At 52.2% G+C, this 20,447-nt stretch overlaps 1 protein-coding gene across 5 annotated transcripts in view; it reads left to right on the forward strand.

The window, feature by feature from the left end:
* nin (ninein (GSK3B interacting protein)) overlaps nucleotides 1–20,447 on the forward strand; it is a 142,582-nt gene that overhangs the window by 76,850 nt on the left and 45,285 nt on the right. For all 5 annotated transcript variants that reach the window (XM_078406067.1, XM_078406068.1, XM_078406069.1 and 2 more), the window contains 7 exons: nucleotides 363–530; nucleotides 1,585–1,721; nucleotides 5,691–5,831; nucleotides 8,208–8,382; nucleotides 10,866–10,976; nucleotides 14,014–14,103; nucleotides 18,382–18,520. In XM_078406067.1, the coding sequence (XP_078262193.1) occupies nucleotides 363–530; nucleotides 1,585–1,721; nucleotides 5,691–5,831; nucleotides 8,208–8,382; nucleotides 10,866–10,976; nucleotides 14,014–14,103; nucleotides 18,382–18,520 (961 nt within the window). The remainder of the gene's footprint in view (nucleotides 1–362; nucleotides 531–1,584; nucleotides 1,722–5,690; nucleotides 5,832–8,207; nucleotides 8,383–10,865; nucleotides 10,977–14,013; nucleotides 14,104–18,381; nucleotides 18,521–20,447) is intronic.

Raw genomic sequence — 20,447 nt, forward strand, 5'->3', positions numbered from 1 at the left:
TTACTCCAGCATTTTGTGTCAAGCTTTGTCAAAGGCAGACATAAGAAGCTGGAGTTGCTCAGAGGGTCAGGCAACATCTCGGGAGAGAAGGAATAGGTGACGTTTCGGGTCGAGACCCTTCTTCAGACTGAGAGTCAGGGGAACGGGAAACGAGATATATAGACGGTGATGTAGAGAGATGTGGAACAAACGAATGAAAGATGTGCTAAGTAACGATGATAAAGGAGACGGCCGTTGTTAGCTGTGGGCTCGGGGAGAACGAGTCCCAGACAATGAGGCTCACCCCTTACTCAGACTGCCGGGGTTGTGAGTTGGGAGCAGCGTGCGTGACGTTGTGCTTTCTCTCCGCGTTCCCACGGCAGCCCTTTGATGAGAGTGGGCGCCGCACGGCCTGCCCGTCCACCATGACCAGCACCATCGGCCTGCGCCTCCTGTCCTGGCTGGACGATGGCTCGGGCCACGCTGCGGCCGAGATGATACTGGACGTGTGGCAGAGCGAAGGCATCGACAACGGCCTGGACATCCTGAAGGTACCGCCTTGACCGAGGTGAACGACTGTCTGCCTGAGTGTGGTGTGTGTGGGGTGTGTGTGGGTGTGGGGTGTGTGTGTGTGGGGTGTGTGTGTGTGGGGGGTGTATGTGTGTGTGGGGTGTGTGTGTGGGGGGTGTGTGTGGGGTGTGTGTGTGGGGTGTGTGTGGGGTGTGTGTGTGTGGGGTGTGTGTGTGTGTGGGGTGTGTGGGGTATGTGTGTGATTGTGTGTGGGGTGTGGGGTGTGTGTGAGGTGTGTGTGTGTGTGTGTGTGAGGTGTGTGTGTGTGTGTGTGTGGGGTGTGTGGGGTATGTGTGTGATTGTGTGTGTGGGGTGTGGGGTGTGTGTGAGGTGTGTGTGTGTGAGGTGTGTGTGTGTGTGTGGGGAGTGTGTGTGTGATGCTTGTGTGATGCTTGTGTGGGGCGTGTGTGTGTGGGGTGTGTGCGCGTGTGTGTGTGTGGTATGGTGTGTGTGCGTGCTTGTGTGTGTGTGATGTGTGTGGGGTGTGTGTGTGGTGCGTGCGTGTGAGAGGTGTGTGTGTGGTATGTGTGGAGTGTGCGTGTGTGTGTGGGGGGTGTGTGGGCTGGTGTGGTGTGGGGTGTGTGTGTGTGGTGTGTGTGTGTGTGGAGGGTGTGTATGTGTGTGTGGTCTGTGTGGGCTGGTGTGTGGTGTGTGTGTGTGGGCTGGGTGTGCGTGTGTGTGTGTGGGGTTTGTGGGGTGTGTGTGAGGTGTGTGTGGAATGTGTGCGTGTGATGTGTGTGTGTGTGCGTGTGTGTGTGTAAGGTGTGTGGAATGTGTGTGTGTGATGTGTGTGTGTGTGTGTGTGGGGGTGGGGTGTGTGTGTGGAGTGTGTGTGTGTGGTGTGTGTGTGTGGAGTGTGTGTGTGTGTGGGGGGTGTGTGTGTGGGGTGTGTGTGTGTGGGGGGGTGTGTGTGTGTGTGGGGTGTGTGTGTGTGGGGTGTGTGTGTGGGGGGTGTGTGTGTGTGTGGGGTGTGTGTGTGGGGTGTGCGTGTGAGAGGTGTAGCTGTACAATGACGCTGCCTGTCACTGTTTACAGACTCTGGAGTTTGCCGTGTACGGGAAGGTGAATCTGTTGGAGTTAACCCTAGCTCTGGAGAACGAGCTGCTCATATCAAAGAACGACATCCACCAGGCAGTCCTGGCCACCTTCAAAAATGAGATCAGACACTTGATGTAAGTCGATTGTTTCCTCTTTAGTTACACAGTCACAGAGCTGTAGTGGCCCTTCAGCCCAAATGATCCATGTCAGCACAGTTGGCAATACATGGATGCTTCCATCTGCCTGCATCTGGCCCTTGTCCCTCTAAACCCTTCTTGTTTATCTATCTGTCCCCATGTCTTCAGAAATGTTTCCCACTTCTACAGCTCGCTTTGGCAGCTTGTCCCCAATACGGATCACCCTCTGAGTGGAAACATTGCCCCCTAGGCCCCTCTCAGATCTTCCTTCTCTCATCGTAAACCTGTGTCCTCTGGTCCTCGATTCCCCTACTCTGGGTAAAAGACTCTGTGCATCTACCCGATCTATTCCTCTCATTTTTACACACCTCGACAAGATCTCTCCTCATCCTCCTGCGCTCCAAGGAATAGTCCCAGCCTGCTCAACCTCTTCCTATAGCTCACACCCTCTAGTCCTGGCAACATCCTCGTAAATCTTCTCTGTATCCTTTCCAGCTTGACAATATCTTTCCTATAACATGGTGCCCAGAACTGAACATAATACTCTAAATGCGGCCTCACCAACGTCTTATACAACTGCAACGTGACCTCCCAACTTCTATACTCAATACTCTGACTGATGATGGCCAAAGTGCCAAAAGTCTTTTTAACCACCTCATCTTACCTGCAACTCGACCTTCAGGGAATGATGTACCTGAGTCTATTCCCCTCATGATGTTATTATCTATACACTAAAACTTTAGTTTGTTTGTTCCTGAACTACAGCCAAAACGGTATACGATAGCGCGACAATTTTAGTCCCACCTTACTCACCGTCATTCCCTTTGGTGCTAATGGAAGAAGTTTCATTGAAGTCGGTGTTATATTTTTTAAGTTATTCACATTTTAAAGTTTAAATCTATCTCCTCGGGGGGGGGGGGGGGGGGGGGGAGGGAGGGAGGGAGGGAGAGGGGTGGAGGGGGGGAGGGGAACGGGAGGAGGAAGGGGGAAGGGGGAAGGGGGAGAGGAGAGGGTGCTGCACCAATGCAGGAGAGGTTTGGGCCCAACGGGTCCACTTGGTCTGGTACACCTCTATAATTCACCCCTCATCCTCCTGCGCTCAACGACTAAAGTCCCAGCCTGCCCAGCCCCTCCCTACAGCCTGTTGTAATATATAAGACAAGGGGGATGTTGTAATATATAAGACAAGGGGGATGTTGTGATATTGCTGGGACTACTTTGTATATCCAAGAACTACTTTGTATGCCTGTGTATATAAGGGATTGGTGTGATTAGGCGGTCACTCTGGATCCAGGCGGCCTTGGAATAAACAGCCTGGAGTATAAGCTCCACCATGATAACATCTTAAACATGTGTACTCGTGGTCCTTCCAGAGTCACAACACAGGTACAACAGGTACCGGACCACGAAGTACAACATGGTGGCAGCGGTTTGGTGTTTCGCCTAGGGAGAATGAAGCATGCCCGAGCAGAAAAGGTTAAAAAGAGAAAAAAAAAGAAGAGGAAAAAAAAAGCCCTGAAGGGAAACAAAACAAAAGAAAAGTTTCCAGCTCGTGGTCTCGGGACGTTTGGAGTGCATCCCGACAGGGCCAGTGTGAGTTGGTATAGTTACCTGCTCAGTAGTCGGCGCCGAGTTGCCGACGTGACGCTGCAAGCTGCTGGGGGCGGTGCGTGTAGGCCCACGTCGCGCCCCAGCACCTGTGTAGGCCCGAGATTAGAAGCCTGCGACTGCTTCGCGGGGGAGAGACCGGGAGAGCCGACACACACGGAGATGTGCGGTGACCGGGGAAGACCGACACCCATGGAGATGTGCGGCAACAGGGGAAGACCAGGAGACCCGACACACACGGAGATGTGCGGTGACCGGGGAAGACCGACACCCATGGAGGTGTGCGGCGACCGGGAGAGCCCCGGAGGAGACCAACACCCACGGAGGTGTGCGGTGACCGGGGAAGTCCGACACCCATGGAGGTGTGCGGCGACCGGGAGAGCCCCGGAGGAGACCGACACCCACGGAGGTGTGCGGCGACCGGGAGAGCCCCGGGGGAGGCTGACACCCACGGAGGTGTGTGGCGACCGGGAGAGCCCCGGGGGAGACCGACACCCACGGAGGTGTGCGGCGACCGGGAGAGCCGACACCCACGGAGGTGTGCGGTGACCGGAAAGACCGGGAGACCCGACACCCACGGAGGTGTGCGGCGACCGGGGAAGACCGACACCCACGGAGGTGTGCGGCGACCGGGGGGGGCTGACACCCACGGAGGTGTGCGGCGACCGGGAGAGCCCTGGAGGAGACCGTCACCTACGGAGGTGTGCGGCGACCGGGAGAGCCCCGGAGGAGACCGACACCTACGGAGGTGTGCGGCGACCGGAGGGGGTCGGCGACCGGAGGGACCGACCACCCGCGGAGGTGCGGCGGCCGGTAAAGGCCGAGGCACTAAATACTCACCCAGGCGCGTCGACCGTAGAGTCGGGACGGCCCTGGGCCCGAGGCAGCGGCAGCGCGTTGGAATAGCGCGGCAGCTGCCAGGAGCACCTGTGGGCGGGGCCGGGGAGCACCTGTGGGCGGGGCCAGCGGCAGCGCGTTCGAAAAGTTGAGCGACAGCTGCCGGGGAGCACCTGTGGGCGGGGCAAGAGCGCACTGCAGCGGAGGCGCGATCGCACCGTGATTACAGCAGTGCCAGCCCAGCAGTGCCAACCCAGCAGTGGGAGCCCAGCAGTGGGAGCCCAGCAGTGGGAGCCCAGCAGTGGGAGCCCAGCAGTGGGAGCCCAGCAGTGCCAACCCAGCAGTGGGTGCCCAGCAGTGCCAACCCAGCAGTGGAAGCCCAGCAGTGCCAGCCCAGCAGTGGGAGCCCAGCAGTGGGAGCCCAGCAGTGCCAACCCAGTAGTGGGAGCCCAGCAGTGGGAGCCCAGCAGTGCCAACCCAGCAGTGGGAGCCCAGCAGTGCCAGCCCAGCAGTGGGAGGCCAGCAGTGCCAACCCAGCAGTGGGAGGCCAGCAGTGCCAACCCAGCAGTGGGAGCCCAGCAGTGCCAGCCCAGCAGTGGGAGGCCAGCAGTGCCAACCCAGCAGTGGGAGCCCAGCAGTGCCAACCCAGTAGTGGGAGCCCAGCAGTGGGAGCCCAGCAGTGCCAACCCAGCAGTGGGAGCCCAGCAGTGCCAACCCAGCAGTGGGAGCCCAGCAGTGCCAGCCCAGCAGTGGGAGGCCAGCAGTGGCAGGCAAATCATGGTGGTGGAGCATCTAGAGCCTACACTACGTTTGATCTACACAGCACGTCTTCTTGAGGGGAAGATATGGAACAAAATGAATATTTTGTGTTTAATGACCTGTGTAGTGATCTGTGTAATGAAAGCTTAATGTATTATATTTGATGCTTTTGTATAAATGTATATATCTGTGGAGTGACCACACGGAGTGAGTGACCACCCGGAGATGAGTGACCACACGGAGATGAGTGAAATTCCGCAGAGGAGTGACCACCATGATGGCGAAAAAAAGCAATTGTGTTTAATTGTGTTTAGTTGTGTTATTGGTTTTGTTTGCAAAAAGCAATGGTGTTTTGGTTTTGTTTGTTAAATGTATTTTAGCCCTCGAATGGTAAAGAAAACAATTTTATATAAGACAAGGGGGATGTTGTAATATATAAGACAAGGGGGATGTTGTAATATATAAGACAAGGGGGATGTTGTGATATTGCTGGGACTACTTTGTATATCCAAGAACTACTTTGTATGCCTGTGTATATAAGGGATTGGTGTGATTAGGCGGTCACTCTGGATCCAGGCGGCCTGGAGTATAAGCTCCACCATGATAACATCTTAAACATGTGTACTCGTGGTCCTTCCAGAGTCACAACAAAGGTACAACAGGTACCGGACCACGAAGTACAACACAGCCCACACCCTCGAGTCTCAGTGGGTCAAAGCTTGCTTCAGTAAACGGATGTCAACTCTGTGTTTTTTTTCCCAGGGAGTGCGTTGATCAGGTTTTGAGGGAGAAGGAGAAGCTTGGAGGTGACTTGGAGAAGGCGGAGAAGCTGAAGCATCTGATGGCTTTAGAGGTGGATGAGCGGCACGCTGCCATTGAGCACGCCAACGAATGCAACCTCCGGTACCACGCCCACCTCCCCAGCACGCACGCACACACGCACGCACGCACGCCTAAAACCGCCAACACCAACACAACTGCATCACCATAGAGACACACAGCACGGAAACAGGCCCTTCAGTACAACCTCCCCACACACACGCCAACATGCCCCAACTACACTAAAGACAGACACAAAATGGTGGAGTAACTCAGCGGGTCAGGCATCATCTCTGGAGAGAAGGGATGGGTGACGTTTCAGGTCGAGACCCTTCTTCAGTCTGAGAGTCGGGGAAGAGGGAGAGGCATTTTGTGTCTGTCTTCAGTGTAAACCAGCATCTGCAGCCCCTTCCTGTACGTTTCATGGATCACCAGCTTTCCTCTTCTGGAGTCAGCAACCAGCTGCTTGGTCTTGCTGATGCTGAGAGCAAGATTATTGTTCTGGCACCATTCAGCAATCAGCTTTCCAACCTCCCTCCTGCACTCTGACTGATCATTACTCATGATAGACACAAGATGCTGGAGTCACTCAGCGGGTCAGGCAGCATCTCTGGAGAGAAGGAATGGCTGACGTTTCCAGTCGAGGCCCTTCTTCAGACAGCCACTCCCTCATCTTTACTACTACCCACGTCCAAGACACGTCACCCGCCCTTCATCTCTTCAATGACTTCCGTTTGCCAGGCCCCCACTCCCTCATCGTTCCCACCTCAGGGCTCCCATCTACACTAGTCCCACCGGCCCACGTTTGGCCCATATCCCTCCAAACCTATCCTGTCCATGTACCTGTCCAACTTTCTAACCAAATATATCTTGCACCCTTTCATTTTGTGCTTTTTAGTTATTTTTTGTTATCCACTTTGAATATGTTTACCTGTTATGTTAGTCTACGAAACCTAGTGTGCAGGAATGAACTGCAGATGCTGGTTTACACCGAAGATAGACACAAAATGCTGGAATAACTCAGCGGGACAGGCAGCATCTCTGGAGAGAAGGGATGGGTGACGTATTGGGTCGAGTCTGAAGAAGGGCCTTGACCCGAAACGTCACCCATTCCTTCTCTCCAGAGATGCTGCCTGAGCCGCTGAGTTACTCCAGCATTTTATGTCTATCTTCTATGAAACCTAGAATGAGTTTAAGGCAAGCCCATCTGATGTATGTAGGAAAGAGCTGGTAGGTTAATGACTTGGTATCAATACTTTCATATGAAGAAAGACTGGATAGACTTGGCTTGTACTCGCTGGAATTTAGAAGATTGAGGGGGGAATTATATTATAGAATTATAGAAACTTACAAATTATATTTGTAATTATATTATATTATATTACTTACAAATTATATTGGGAGAATTATATTATAGAATTATAGAAACTTACAAAATTCTTAAGGGGTTGGACAGGCTAGATGCAGGAAGATTGTTCCCGATGTTGGTGAAGTCCAGAACAAGGGGTCTCAGTTTAAGGATAAGGGGAAGTCTTTTAGGATCGAGATGAGAACGTTTTTCTTCACACAGAGAGTGGTGAATCTGTGGAATTCTCTGCCACAGAAGGTAGTTGAGGCCAGTTCATTGGCTATATTTAAGAGGGAGTTAGATGTGGCCCTTGTGGCTAAAGGGATCAGGGGGTATGGAGAGAAGGCAGGTACAGGATACTGTTGGATGATCAGCCATGATCATATTGAATGGCGGTGCAGGCTCGAAGGGCCGAATGGCCTACTCTTGCACCTATTTTCTATGTTTCTGATACGAGATGATACGTTACGATACGATAGAACTTTATTTATCCCAGGAGGGAAATTGGTTTGTGTCATAACAACACAAAATACATGAAACGTGAAATTAAAGTGACAAATGGAAAGGGTTGGGGATGTGCAAACATTGGGGAGGGGTGGGGGTGGGAGGGGGGTTGTTGTTGTCAGTCTCAGTCTAGCCCACGACAGAAGGGGGAGGAGTTGTACAGTTGGATAGCCACAGGGAAGTAGGATCTCCTGTGGCGTTCTGTGCTGCATGTTGGGCTAGTGTTGTCCCTGGCGTGTGTGTGGGTTAGTGTTAATGTGCATGGATCGCTGGTCGGCGCGGACCCAGTTGGCCTGGGCTGGGTGTTAACTAAACTAAACTAAACTAAACTAAACTAAACTAGTGTTACTGAGGTGGGGGGGGGGGGGGCAATGAAGGCAATAGAGGCCAATTCACTGGATGAATTTAAAAGAGTAAGATAGAGCTCGTGGAATCAAGGGGAGAAGGCAGGCACGGGTTACTGATTGTGGGCGATCAGCCATGATCACAATGAATGGCGGTGCTGGCTGGAAGGGCCGAATGGCCTCCTCCTGCGCCTATGGTCTGTGTTCCTGTGCCAACAGACCGGGAGTCTTCACCTGTGGTTGTTGTTGTTGTTGTTTGTTCAGTAAAGTGGAGCAGGAGCAGCAGAAACAGCTGAGCGGCCTGAAGATGGAGATGGCGAGAGAGAGGGATCAGGCCTTGCAGCAGGCCCACCAGCATAAGCTGCAGCTCCACACTGAGATGGAGAAAGTGAAGGCAGACCAAGGGTTCCTCCGCGACCGCCTGGCACTGGCCGCCAAGGTGACAAAATGTCCCCGCCGCGCCCCGTAACACGCCCTAGTCTGTCCCAGACACACACACCACATGTTGCAGTGAAGGGTCGGTCCCACTTAGGCGATTCTTTAGGCGACTGCCGGCGACTGTCGTGGTCGTAGCAGGTCTCCGAAAAACCGGCGACTGGACCCCCCCCCATGACAATGTCCACAACAAGCTACAACAACCTACCACCTAGTCGACGTCAAGCTACCGCCACCCAGCCACCCAATCGTCGCGAGTAGGACGTCCACCTACGACCGCACCTGCAACAACCTACGACCACACAGGCGACAACCTACGACAACCGAAGTCAACCCACGTCCACCCGCGACAAGCTACGACCCTGTCGGCGACAACTGAAGACAATTCACGCCATTTTGGCCTCCGGTTTAGACGCCTGTCGCCGGTTGACGTAGGTAGTCACCAATGGAATTGACCGAAGTCAGCACCGGCGACAACCTATGACAGCGCCCCCGTCAGGAGACGGCAAGCTGTGCTCACTGGCGTCAAACCCACTGTCGCCGACAAACGTTCAACATTCTGAAAATCCAGCTGCGACCAGAAAGACGCTACGACTCTTTGGAGACGACTCACGACCGTACACACGACACCCCGGCTACCGTGTGGTGACAGCCTAGTCACCTGTAGTCACCTAAACAATCGCCTAAGTGGGACAGGGGTTTAACTCAGTAACTACTAGATCACCCCTCATCCACCTGTGCTCCAAGGAACAGAGTCCCAGCCTGCTCAACCTCTCCCTATAGCTCACACCCTCTAGTCCTGGCAACATCCTCGTACATTTGAACCCTTTAAAACTTGACAACATCTTTCCTATAACACGGTTCATGAACTTTCATGGATTTTGTTTACTCAGGTTCATTTACATTATTACAACATCTATTACTATTTTAACCTGCACTGAATAATGTCAAGTATTTTATAAATTCTATTTAACTATGGTAGGACCAGGCTGTATTTTAAGAATGGCTCTCGTAATGGATGAATCCAGATTTGCCAGTTGTATCCCAGATGAGCAGGTGTTGACATGCACTGAACGCCCACAACTCACACAATACACTAAAAACATCTTCCACAACAGCAATGTGTGTAGGAAGGAACTGCAGATGCTGGTTTAAACCGAAGGTAGACACAAAATGCTGGAGTAACTCAGCGGGACAGGCAGCATCCCTGGAGAGACGGAATGGGTGACGTTTTGGATCCAGATCCTTCTTCAGGGTCTTACTCCTTCAGGGTCTGAAGAAGGGTCTCGACCTGAAACGTCACCCTTTCCTTCTCTACAGAGATGCTGCCTGACCCGCTGAGTTACTCCAGCATTTTGTGTCTATCTTCGGTGTAAACCAGCATCTGCAGTTCCTTCCCACACCAGACTGTCTAACCTCTCCTTGTAGCTAATCCCCTCCAATCCTGGCAGCTTGCTGTATCTGTAGACGTTAGAGATTTGGAGATACAGCACTGACTCAGGCCCTTCAGCCCATCGGGTCCACACTGACCAGCGATCACCCCGTACACTAGCACTATCCAACGCACTAGGGGCAATTTACAATTTTTAATGAATGTAAAAGAGAGTTAGATAGAGCTCTAAGGGCTAGTGGAATCAATGGATAAGGGGAGAAGGCAGGCACGGGTTACTGATTGTGGATGATCAGCCTTGATCACAATGAATGGCGGTGCTGGCTCGAAGGGCCAAATGGCCTCCTCCTGCACCTATGGTTCTTTGTTTAACAAAGCCAGTTAACCGACAAACCTGCACGTCTTTAGAGCGTAAGAGGAAACCCACGCGGTCACAGGGAGAACGTACAAATTCTTATCTTGCAATCAATCTCATTCAATCAATAAAGTTACCTTTGTAACATGGTGGTGAATCGGTGGCACGGTGGCGCAGCGGTAGAGTTGCTGCCTTTCAGCGAATGCAGCGCCGGAGACCCGGGTTCCATCCCGACTACGGGCGCCGTCTGTACGGAGTTTGTACGTTCTCCCCGTGACCTGCGTGGGTTCTCTCTTTCTCTCACTCCCCCCCTCACTCCCTCTCTCTCTCTCTCCCCTCTGTCTAACCCATCTCTCCCTCCCCCCTCTTTCTTCGGTTTCCTCCCACACTCCAAAGACGTGCAGGTTTGTAGGTAATAATTGGCTTGGTAAATGTAAAAATTGTCCCTAGTGGGTGTAGGATAGTGTTAGTGTGCGGGGATCGCTGGTCGGCGCGGACCCGGTGGGCCGAAGGGGCCTGTTTCCGCCCTGTATCTCTGTATCTCTAAACTAATTCCTGACCACACAATTGACGGGCGACGATAATAATCCCTCACCTCACTGATTTTCACAATTGTCAAGTTTTGAATGGAAATGCAGAATATCTCAAGCCAAAGTTTTGTTCTGCATTGCTCGCCCTTCTGTAAGTGTGTTCAGACATCACGAGACTCACGGTGGTTCACCCGCCCCTTCCTGTCTTAAAGGAAAACTGTCGGCTGGAGAAGGAGCTTCTGGAAAATTCCGAGCGGTTGTCTGACTCCGAGAGACTTGCACAGAAGCTGCAGAGCAACCTGGAGATGGTTTTGAAAGAGAAGGTACTCAGCCGCTGGGACTTGCCCGGGACCCTCCTTCGGGACTTGCCAGAGGTTTAATGTGATTTACACAGAACAGTAGGGCACAGGAACAGGCCCTTCGGCCCACTATGTCTGTGCCCAGCATGGTGCCAAGACCACTCCTCATCCACCTGAGTGTGATCCACATCCCCCTCCCAAAGTCCCGTAAATGCCACTGTTGTGTCTGCCCCCAGCAGCACGATCCAGGCACCATCCTCCCCCTGTTGGAAAAAGGTCTAACGCCCCTGGGGGGGGGGGGGGGGGGGGGGAGTGGTGGGGGGAGGGGGTGGGGTGGTGGGGGGAAGGGAGGAGGGGTGGTGGGGGTGGGGGAGGGGGAGGGGTGGAGGGGTGGTGGGGGAGGGAGCGGGAAGCGGAGAGGGCAAGGGTGGAGGGGTGGTGGGGGAGGGAGGGGAAGGGGGGATGTGTTGGAGAGGGGAGGGGGGTGGCGGGGAGAAGGGATGAGTGGTGGGGGAGGGAAGGGGGGAGGGGTGGGAGAGGGTAAAGGAGGAGGGGTGGTGGGGGGAGGGGGAGGGGTGGTGGTGGGAGGGGGTGGGGTGGGGGGGGAGGGAGATGGGGAGAGGAGGAGGAGGGGGTAGGAGCGGGATGAAAGCCAGGCAAATTGCGCAAGCCTTCATGCTCCTGCTTTCTCCCTTCAGTTCTTACTGCAGTATGTACACGTTTATTCTTTTTCACACTAGGGCAGGAAAGGTTTAGAGGGATGTGGGCCAAACGCGGGACCAGTGTAGTTGGGGCGTGTTGGTCGGTATGGACGAGTTGGGCCGAAGGGCCTGTTTCCATGGTGTGTGGTTCTATCACCTAATGTTATCCCACTTTTTAAAGAAAGGAGGGAGAGAGAAAACGGGAAATTATAGACCAGTTAGTCTGACATCAGTGGTGGGGAAGATGCTGGAGTCAATTATAAAAGATGAAATTGCGGAGCATTTGGATAGCAGTAACAGGATCGTTCCGAGTCAGCATGGATTTACGAAGGGGAAATCATGCTTGACTAATCTTCTGGAATTCTTTGAGGATGTAACCAGGAAAATTGACTGGGGAGTGCCGGTGGATGTGGTGTACCTTGACTTTCAGAAAGCCTTTGACAAGGTTCCACATAGGAGATTAGTGGGCACAATTAGAGCACATGGTATTGGGGGTAGGGTACTGACATGGATAGAAAATTGGTTGGCAGACAGAAAGCAAAGAGTGGGGATAAATGGGTCTCTTTCAGAATGGCAGGCAGTGACAAGTGGGGTACCGCAAGGCTCGGTGCTGGGACCGCAGCTATTTACAATATACATGAATGGCTTGGATGAAGGGATTAAAAGTACCATTAGCAAATTTGCAGATGATACAAAGCTGGGTGGTAGTGTGAACTGTGAGGGAGATGCTATGAGGTTGCAGGCTGACTTGGACAGGTTGTGTGAGTGATTTTCTTTTAGATTTAGAGTGGGCGGATGCATGGCAGATGTAGTTTAATGTGGATAAGTGTGAGGTTATCCACTTTGGTGGTAAGAATAGGAAGGCAGAGTATTATCTGAATGGTGTCAAGTTAGGAAAAGGGGACGTACAATGAGATCTGGGTGTCCTAGTGCATCAGTCACTGAAAGGAAGCATGCAGGTACAGCAGGCAGTGAAGAAAGCCAATGGAATGTTGGCCTTCATAACAAGAGGAGTTGAGTATAGTAGCAAAGAGGTCCTTCTACAGTTGTACAGGGCCCTAGTGAGACCGCACCTGGAGTACTGTGTGCAGTTTTGGTCTCTGAATTTGAGGAAGAATATTCCTGCTATTGAGGGCGTGCAGCGTAGGTTTACTAGGTTAATTCCCGGAATGGCGGGACTGTCATATTTTGAAAGACTGGAGCGACTAGGCTTGTATACACTGGAATTTAGAAGGATGTGAGGGGATCTTATCAAAACATATACGATTATTAATGGATTGGACACGTTAGAGGCAGGAAACATGTTCCCAATGTTGGGGGAGTCCAGAACCAGGGGCCACAGTTTAAGAATAAGGGGTAGGCCATTTAGAACGGAGATGAGGAAAAACCTTTTCAGTCAGAGAGTTGTAAATCTGTGGAATTCTCTGCCTCAGAAGGCAGTGGAGGCCAATTCTCTGGGTACTTTCAAGAGAGCTAGATAGAGCTCTTAAAGTTAGTGGAGTTAGGGGGTATGGGGAGAAGGCAGGAACGGGGTACTGATTGAGAATGATCAGCCATGATCACATTGAATGGTGGTGCGTACAGGCTCGAAGGGCCGAATGGCATTCTCCTGCATCTATTGTATATTGTCCATTGTCTATTGTCTATCACTCTGTGACTGACAGTGAAAGCTGTGCACATGTACAAATACATTAGAGTATAGGATTAAAGAGGTCCTTCTGCAGTTGTATAGGGCCCAGGTGAGACCACATCTGGAGTACTGTGTGCAGTTTTGGTCTCCTAATTTGAGGAAGGATATCCTTGCTATTGAGGCAGTGCAGCATAGGTTCACGAGGTTAATCCCCTGGATGGCGGGAGGAGAGACTGGAAAGACTGGGCTTGCATTCACTGGAGTTTAGAAGGATGAGAGGGGTTCTTATAGAAACGTATAAAACTGTAAAAGGACTGGACAAGCTAGATGCAGGAAAAATGTTCCCAATGTTGGGGGAGTCCAGAACCAGGGGCCACACAGTCTAAGAATAAAGGGGAGGCCATTTAAAACTGAGGTGAGAAAAAAACTTTTTCACCCAGAGAGTTGTGAATTTGTGGAACTCTCTGCCACAGAGGGCAGTGGAGGCCAATTCACTGGATGAATTTAAAAGAGAGTTAGATAGAGCTCTAGGGGCTAGTGGGATCAAGGGATATGGGGAGAAGGCAGGCACGGGTTACTGATTGTGGATGATCAGCCATGATCACAATGAATGGCGGTGCTGGCTCGAAGGGCCGAACGGCCTCCTCCTGCACATATTGGCTATGTTTCGAAATAGATTTCTATGTAACGTTGCGATGTTAAGGTGAGGTGTTGCCTTTGTTGCCCACAGTTTGGAAACTTGGACCCGACGGGCAGCCAGTTCTTCCTGCAGGACGAGAGGTTGTCACGGCAACGAGAGGCGTACGAACAGCAGCTGAGGGTCAGTGACGTCGGGATTGTGCTCGCTGGGGAACAACAACGGGCTGCAAACTGCCCAAACACAGCTGAGAAAGATAGCGCAGGGACGAACTGCAGGCGCTGGTTCACACCGAAGGCGGACACAAAATGCTGGGGTGACTCGGCCGTTCAGGCAGCGTCTCTGGAGGCGAGGAATGGGCGACGTTTCGGGTCGAGACCCTTCTCCAGACTGAGAATCAGGGGAAAGGGAAACGAGATATAGACGGGTGATGTGGAGAGATGTAGAGGAAATGAATGAGAGATGTGCAAAAAAGTAACGATGATAAAGGAAACTGGCCGTTAGCTGTGGGCTAGGTGAAAACGAGTTACAGACAATGAGACTCAACGAGACGACTTTGATGCTGGGGTAATAGGACTCAGCAATGGCCTGTCACAACAAACGCACAATGAACAGCATCCCATATTTTGCATGGGCACTGGTATAATGTTGATTTGTCTCACTTCAAGTGACCCCTGCATTCCCTCTCTCTCCATTGGTCCCCCACCCAAGTCGCACCAGCTTCTCGTTCCCACCTAGCAAACAGCTAACATAGAAACATAGGAGCAGGCCATTCGGCCCTTCGAGCCAGCACCACCATTCAATGTGATCATGGCTGATCATCCACAATCAGTACCCCGTTCCTGCTTTCACCCCATATCCCTTGATTCCTTTAGCCCTAAGAGCTAAATCCAACTCTCTCTTGAAAACATCCAGTGAATTGGCCTCCACTGCCTTCTGTGGCAGAGAATTCCACAGATTCAAACTCTGGGTGAAATGGTTTTTCCTCATCTCAGACCTAAATGGCCTACCCCTTAGTCTTAAACTGTAACCCCTGGTTCTGGACTCCCCCAACATCGGTAACATTTTTCCTGCATCTAGCCTGTCCAAACCTCTAAGAATTTTGTATGTTTCTATAAGATTCTAACAATGGCCTGTTTCCTTTCTCATCGTTACTTTCTTGCACGTTGTGCATTCATTTATTCGATATCTCTCTACATTACACGCCTATATCTCTTTTCCCTGGACTCTCGCTTTGAAGAAGGGTCTCGACCTGAAACGTTACCCATTCCACACATACACATGACTTGAGAATATTCACTGGAATTTAGAAGACTGAGGGGGGATCTTATTGAAACATATAAAATTCTTAAGGGGTTGGAGAGGCTAGATGCGGGAAGATTGTCCCCGATGTTGGGGAAGTCCAGAGCCAGGGGTCACAGCTTAAGGATAAGGGGGATGTCTTTTAGGACCGAGATGAGAAAACATTTCTTCGCACAGAGAGTGGTGAGTCTGTGGAATTCTCTGCCTCAGAAGGTAGTTGAGGCCAGTTCATTGGCTATATTTAAGAGGGAGTTAGATGTGGCCCTTATGGCTAAAGGGATCAGGGGGTATGGAGAGAAGGCAGGTACAGGATACTGAGCTGGATGATCAGCCATGATCATATTGAATGGCGGTGCAGGCTCGAAGGGCCGAATGGCCTACTCCTGCACCTATTTTCTATGTTTCTATTCACCATTTGAGACTTGTACAGCAGGGAAACAGGCCCTTCGGCCTGATGAACCAGAAAAGTGTCTCGACCTGAAACGTCACCCATCCCTTCTCTCCAGAGGTGCTGCCTGTCCCGCTGAGTTACTCCAGCATTTTGTGTCTATCTTCGGTTTAAACCAGCATCTGCAGTTCCTTCCTGCTCAATATTCATACCACTGGGTTGTAAGCCGCCCAGGCGAAATATAAAGATAGGAAAGGTTTAGATGGATATTGGCCAAATACAGGCCAGTGGGATTGGCATGGATGAAGGGCTGACTGTGAGGGTGTCAGCCACTACTTTCTAGTCCCTGGTGTGGAGGTGAATGCAGAATTGGTGAGGTTGTGGAGAGAATTATAAATGGGATGAAGCTGGGTTAGTATACGGGTGGTTGGTGAGGACTGGATGGGCTGAAGGGCCTGTGTCCTTCTGCATGTCTCTTTCTCTCCAGTCATTTGGCTGCACTGATACCGTCCTGTTGTTGGGATGTTCACACATACCTAGATACAGGGACATTTTGTTTTTGCATGCAGCCCAGTGGCAGTTCTATTACACATTAGGCACAATCACACTAAATACGAGAGTGTGAGATTGTAGACCACAAGTGCCATCTTGTACTCTTCCAGTCAGAAATTATAAAAATAGGTTAGTCTTTAGTTTAGAGATACAGCGCGGAAACAGGCCCTTCGGCCCACCGGGTCCATGCCGACCAGCGATCCCCGCACACTAACACTATCCTACACCCACCAGGGACAATTTTTACATTTATACCAAGCCAATTAACCTACAAACCCTGTACGTCTTTGGAGTGTGGGTGGAAACCGAAGATCTCGGAGACAACTCACGCAGGTCACGGGGAGAACGTACGAACTCCGTACAGGCGGCGCCCGTAGTCGGGATGGAACCCGGGTCTCCGGCGCTGCATTCGCTGTAAGGCAGCAACTCTACCGCTGCGCCACCGTGTCGCCCAAGTCTTCACTTGGCCTAAAAGGCCTGTTGTACTGGCGGTGACACTGGGTTGGAGTTGTCGGGGTCGGCCCGGCCAGACAATGTGTCAATGTGCTCCACCACTGCTCTGGCGCTCTGTGGCGTTGTAGGCCGCGTCCATTCAGAGTGCTCGGCCTCTTGACGTGGTCCCACCCTCTGTCCCGGGGTAGACGGGCGCTACAGGAATGCAGCAACGTCAGGGGTGCAGTTCCTGGGATGGGATAATCGTCCAAGGTGTGATCTCGCTCTGCATGTTAACCTGCCCCTTGAGGACACTGCTGGAGGAACTCAGTGGGTCAGGCAGCATCCGTGCAGGGAATGGACTGACCACATTTCAGGTCAGGCCCCTCCCCCTCCCATTCCCACACTGACTCCCCTCTCCTGGGCCTCCTCCATCGTCAGAGTGAGGCCCTACACAAACTGGAGGATCAGCATCTACTATTCTTCTTGGGTAGCTTACACCCCAGCGGAATGAACGCTGAATTCTCAGATTGCAAGTCTTACCCCCCCACTGCCTAGGGTGCCACTTTCCTAACTCCCAAATAGGGGACAAGGTGACGTCACATGACCTCACTCAGCCAGCGGCCACGTGCTCCCGCTCCACCAACGGTGGCCACCCGGGCCGGGAGGCGGGTTGCTATGCAACCTCCATTAGGCGAACACACTCGGCCCCGCTCCCCGAATGCACTCCGTTAGCCTACAGTGTCCGGGCCTACAGCGTCCGGGCCTACAGCGTGCGGGCCCACAGCGTCCGGGCCCACAGCGTCCGGGCCCACAGCGTGCGGGCCCACAGCGTCCGGGCCCACAGCGTCCGGGCCCACAGCGTCCGGGCCCACAGCGTCCGGGCCCACAGCGTCCGGGCCCACAGCGTCCGGGCCCACAGCGTCCGGGCCCACAGCGTCCGGGCCCACAGCGTCCGGGCCCACAGCGTCCGGGCCCACAGCGCCCGGGCCCACAGCGCCCGGGCCCACAGCGCCCGGGCCCACAGCATCCGGGCCCACAGCGTGCGGGCCCACAGCGTCCGGGCCCACAGCGTCCGGGCCTACAGCGCCCGGGCCTACAGTGTGCAGGCCTACAGCGTCCGGGCCCACAGCGTCCGGGCCTACAGCGCCCGGGCCTACAGTGTGCAGGCCTACAGCGTCCGGGCGCACAGCGTCCGGGCCTACAGCGCCCCCCCGGGCCTAAACTGGGACGGGTCAAACAAATTTAGCCCAAAATACGGGATGACCCGTGTAATGTACGGGACAGTTGGCAACCCCACCACTGCACCCATTCCCGTGTGTTCCCATTTCTCCCACCATCTGACCCTTGTCGGTCACTGCTCCTTCCCCCTCCTCTGTATGCTCATTACCCATCCCCGAGACTCCCATCTCCCTGTTAACCGTCCTGTAAACAGCTCGTCATCATGTATTGTCTTTCCGCTGACTGGTTAGCGCGCAACGAAAGCTTTTCACTGTACCTCGCTCGGTACAGGTGACAATGAACTAAACTCAACTGAAACTCGTACTCCTCCCCTCTGTCCCCCTCCACCCATATCCCTCCCTCCAGCTTTGCATTCCACACCCCCACCCCCACTCCACACCCCCACTTCACCCCCATTCTGTGACTCTATGAAGGGCCTGTTTCCACACTGTATCACTCTGTGACTCTATGAAGGGCCTGTTTCCACACTGTATCACTCTGTGACTCTATGACTCTGTGATCCATGAGCAGTGAATCTCAGTCCGTGCGTTGTGTGCTGGTTTCAGGAGCTCCGGGACCGTGTGGACGAGCTGCAGTCACAACTACAGGCCGACCAGGCCCCGGGGATACGGTCGCAGCAGTTGATAGGACCTTCTTTGTCAGAGGAACTGGAGAGCAAGAGTGATACGGAAGACTGCGATGAAGGTAACGTGCCAGGCCGGGGCAGGGGTTTCAACATTGCTTTCAGTTCATGCATTTTGTTGCTTGTAGCTACGCATTAAAGGCAGCTTCTTCCCAGTTGTTATCAGGCCACTGCACCATCCTATCACCAACCAGAGAGTGGTACTCACCTCCCATCTACCTCATTGGAGACCCTCAGATTATCTTTAATCAGACTGGACTTTATTTAGTTTAAAAAAAAATTAAGTTTAGAGATACAGCACGGAAACAGGTCCTTCGGCCCACCGAGTCCGCGCCGCCCAGCGATCCCTGCACATCAACACTATCCTACACACACTAGGGACAATTTACGTTTATACCAAGCCAAATAACCTACAAACCTGCACGTCTTTGGAGTGTGGGAGGAAACCAAAGATCTCGGAGAAAACCCACGCGGGTCACGGGGAGAACGTACAAACTTTGTACAGATAGCGCCCGTAGTCAGGTTGGATCCCGGGTCTCTGACAAACGCTGTAAGGCAGCAACTCTACCGCTGCACCACTTGAAGGTTATTCACTTTGTCCAAGTATCTGTGCACTGTGGACTTAACTTTAACTTTACTGAACCAAGCAAGGAAATATGACTGTAATCATGCATTGTCTTTCCACTGACCGGATTAGCACGCAATAAAAAGCTGTTCACTGTACCTCAGTACACGTGACAATAAACTGAACTAAGTATGTTTATGACCCAAGGAAGCACTGTTGGGACCTAATTGTTCATGTCAATGATGTTAGTTTTGATTCCGTTACATTTTCTGTTGTCGTCACACACTGTGCTAGAGTTGAGCCACAAGAATCCTACTGCTCATTCTACTTGTGCAAGTGAGTTGTGGTCTTGCACTCAAACAAAGATATTTTCACATTGAACCAGTCCCACTGCCTTCAGGAGCGAGTGGGGCTGAATGGTGATCATATTGAGATCTACACTACCAAGAGGGAGCTGGCCAGTGCCTTATCCGTGATGTAACCCAACAGTAGCGTGTATCGGCAACTCTAACATCTTTAGTTTAGAGATACAGCGCGGAAAAAACCCTTCCACCCACCGAGTCCGCACCGACCAGCGATCCCTGCACACTAACGCCACCCTACACACACCAGGGACTATTTAAATACTTATACATTTATAACCAAGACAATTAACCTACAAACCTGTACGTCTGTGGAGTGCGGGAAGATCTCGGGGAAAACCCACACAGGTCACGGGGAGAACGTACAAACTCCATACAGACGGCACCCAAAGTCAGGGTGGAACCCGGGTCTCCGGCGCTGTAAAGCAGCAGCTCTACCGCTGCGCCACATTTAATTTAATTTTTAGTTATTTATTAAATTGAAAGTCGATTGGTTATAAATTCAAAGAGAAGAGATGTTGAAATATCAATATTGTTGAAAACAATTGTTGATAAATGTAGACACAAAAAGCTGGAGTAACTCAGCGGGATAGCGGAATGATGTTGATGTTTCGGGTCGAGACCCTTCTACAGACATGTATAATTTATACCCCCTTGGACTATCTTTAATCAGACTTTCCTGGACTTTATCTTGCACTAAACGTTATCCTCTTTGTCTTGTATCTGTACACTGTTGTCAGTGGTCTATAAACGTAGCCTAATTTTGAATTCATATAGTACAGGACATGCATAAAGTGAACGCTCACAGTCTTTTTGCCAGGGTAGAGGATTCTAAAACTAGAGGGCACAGGTCACGGTGGCTCAGCGGTAGTCGCTGGCTTACAGCGAATGCAGCGCCGGAGACCCGGGTTCCATCCTGTACAGTTTGTACGTTCTCCCCGTGACCTGCGTGGGTTTTCTCCGAGATCTCCAGTTTCCTCCCACACTCCAAAGACGTACAGGTTTGACGGTTAATTGGCTGGGCAAATGTAAAAATGGTCCTTAGTGGGTGTAGGACAGTGT

Source organism: Rhinoraja longicauda, chromosome 10, assembly GCF_053455715.1.
Source record: "Rhinoraja longicauda isolate Sanriku21f chromosome 10, sRhiLon1.1, whole genome shotgun sequence".
Taxonomy (NCBI): Eukaryota; Metazoa; Chordata; class Chondrichthyes; order Rajiformes; family Arhynchobatidae; genus Rhinoraja; species Rhinoraja longicauda.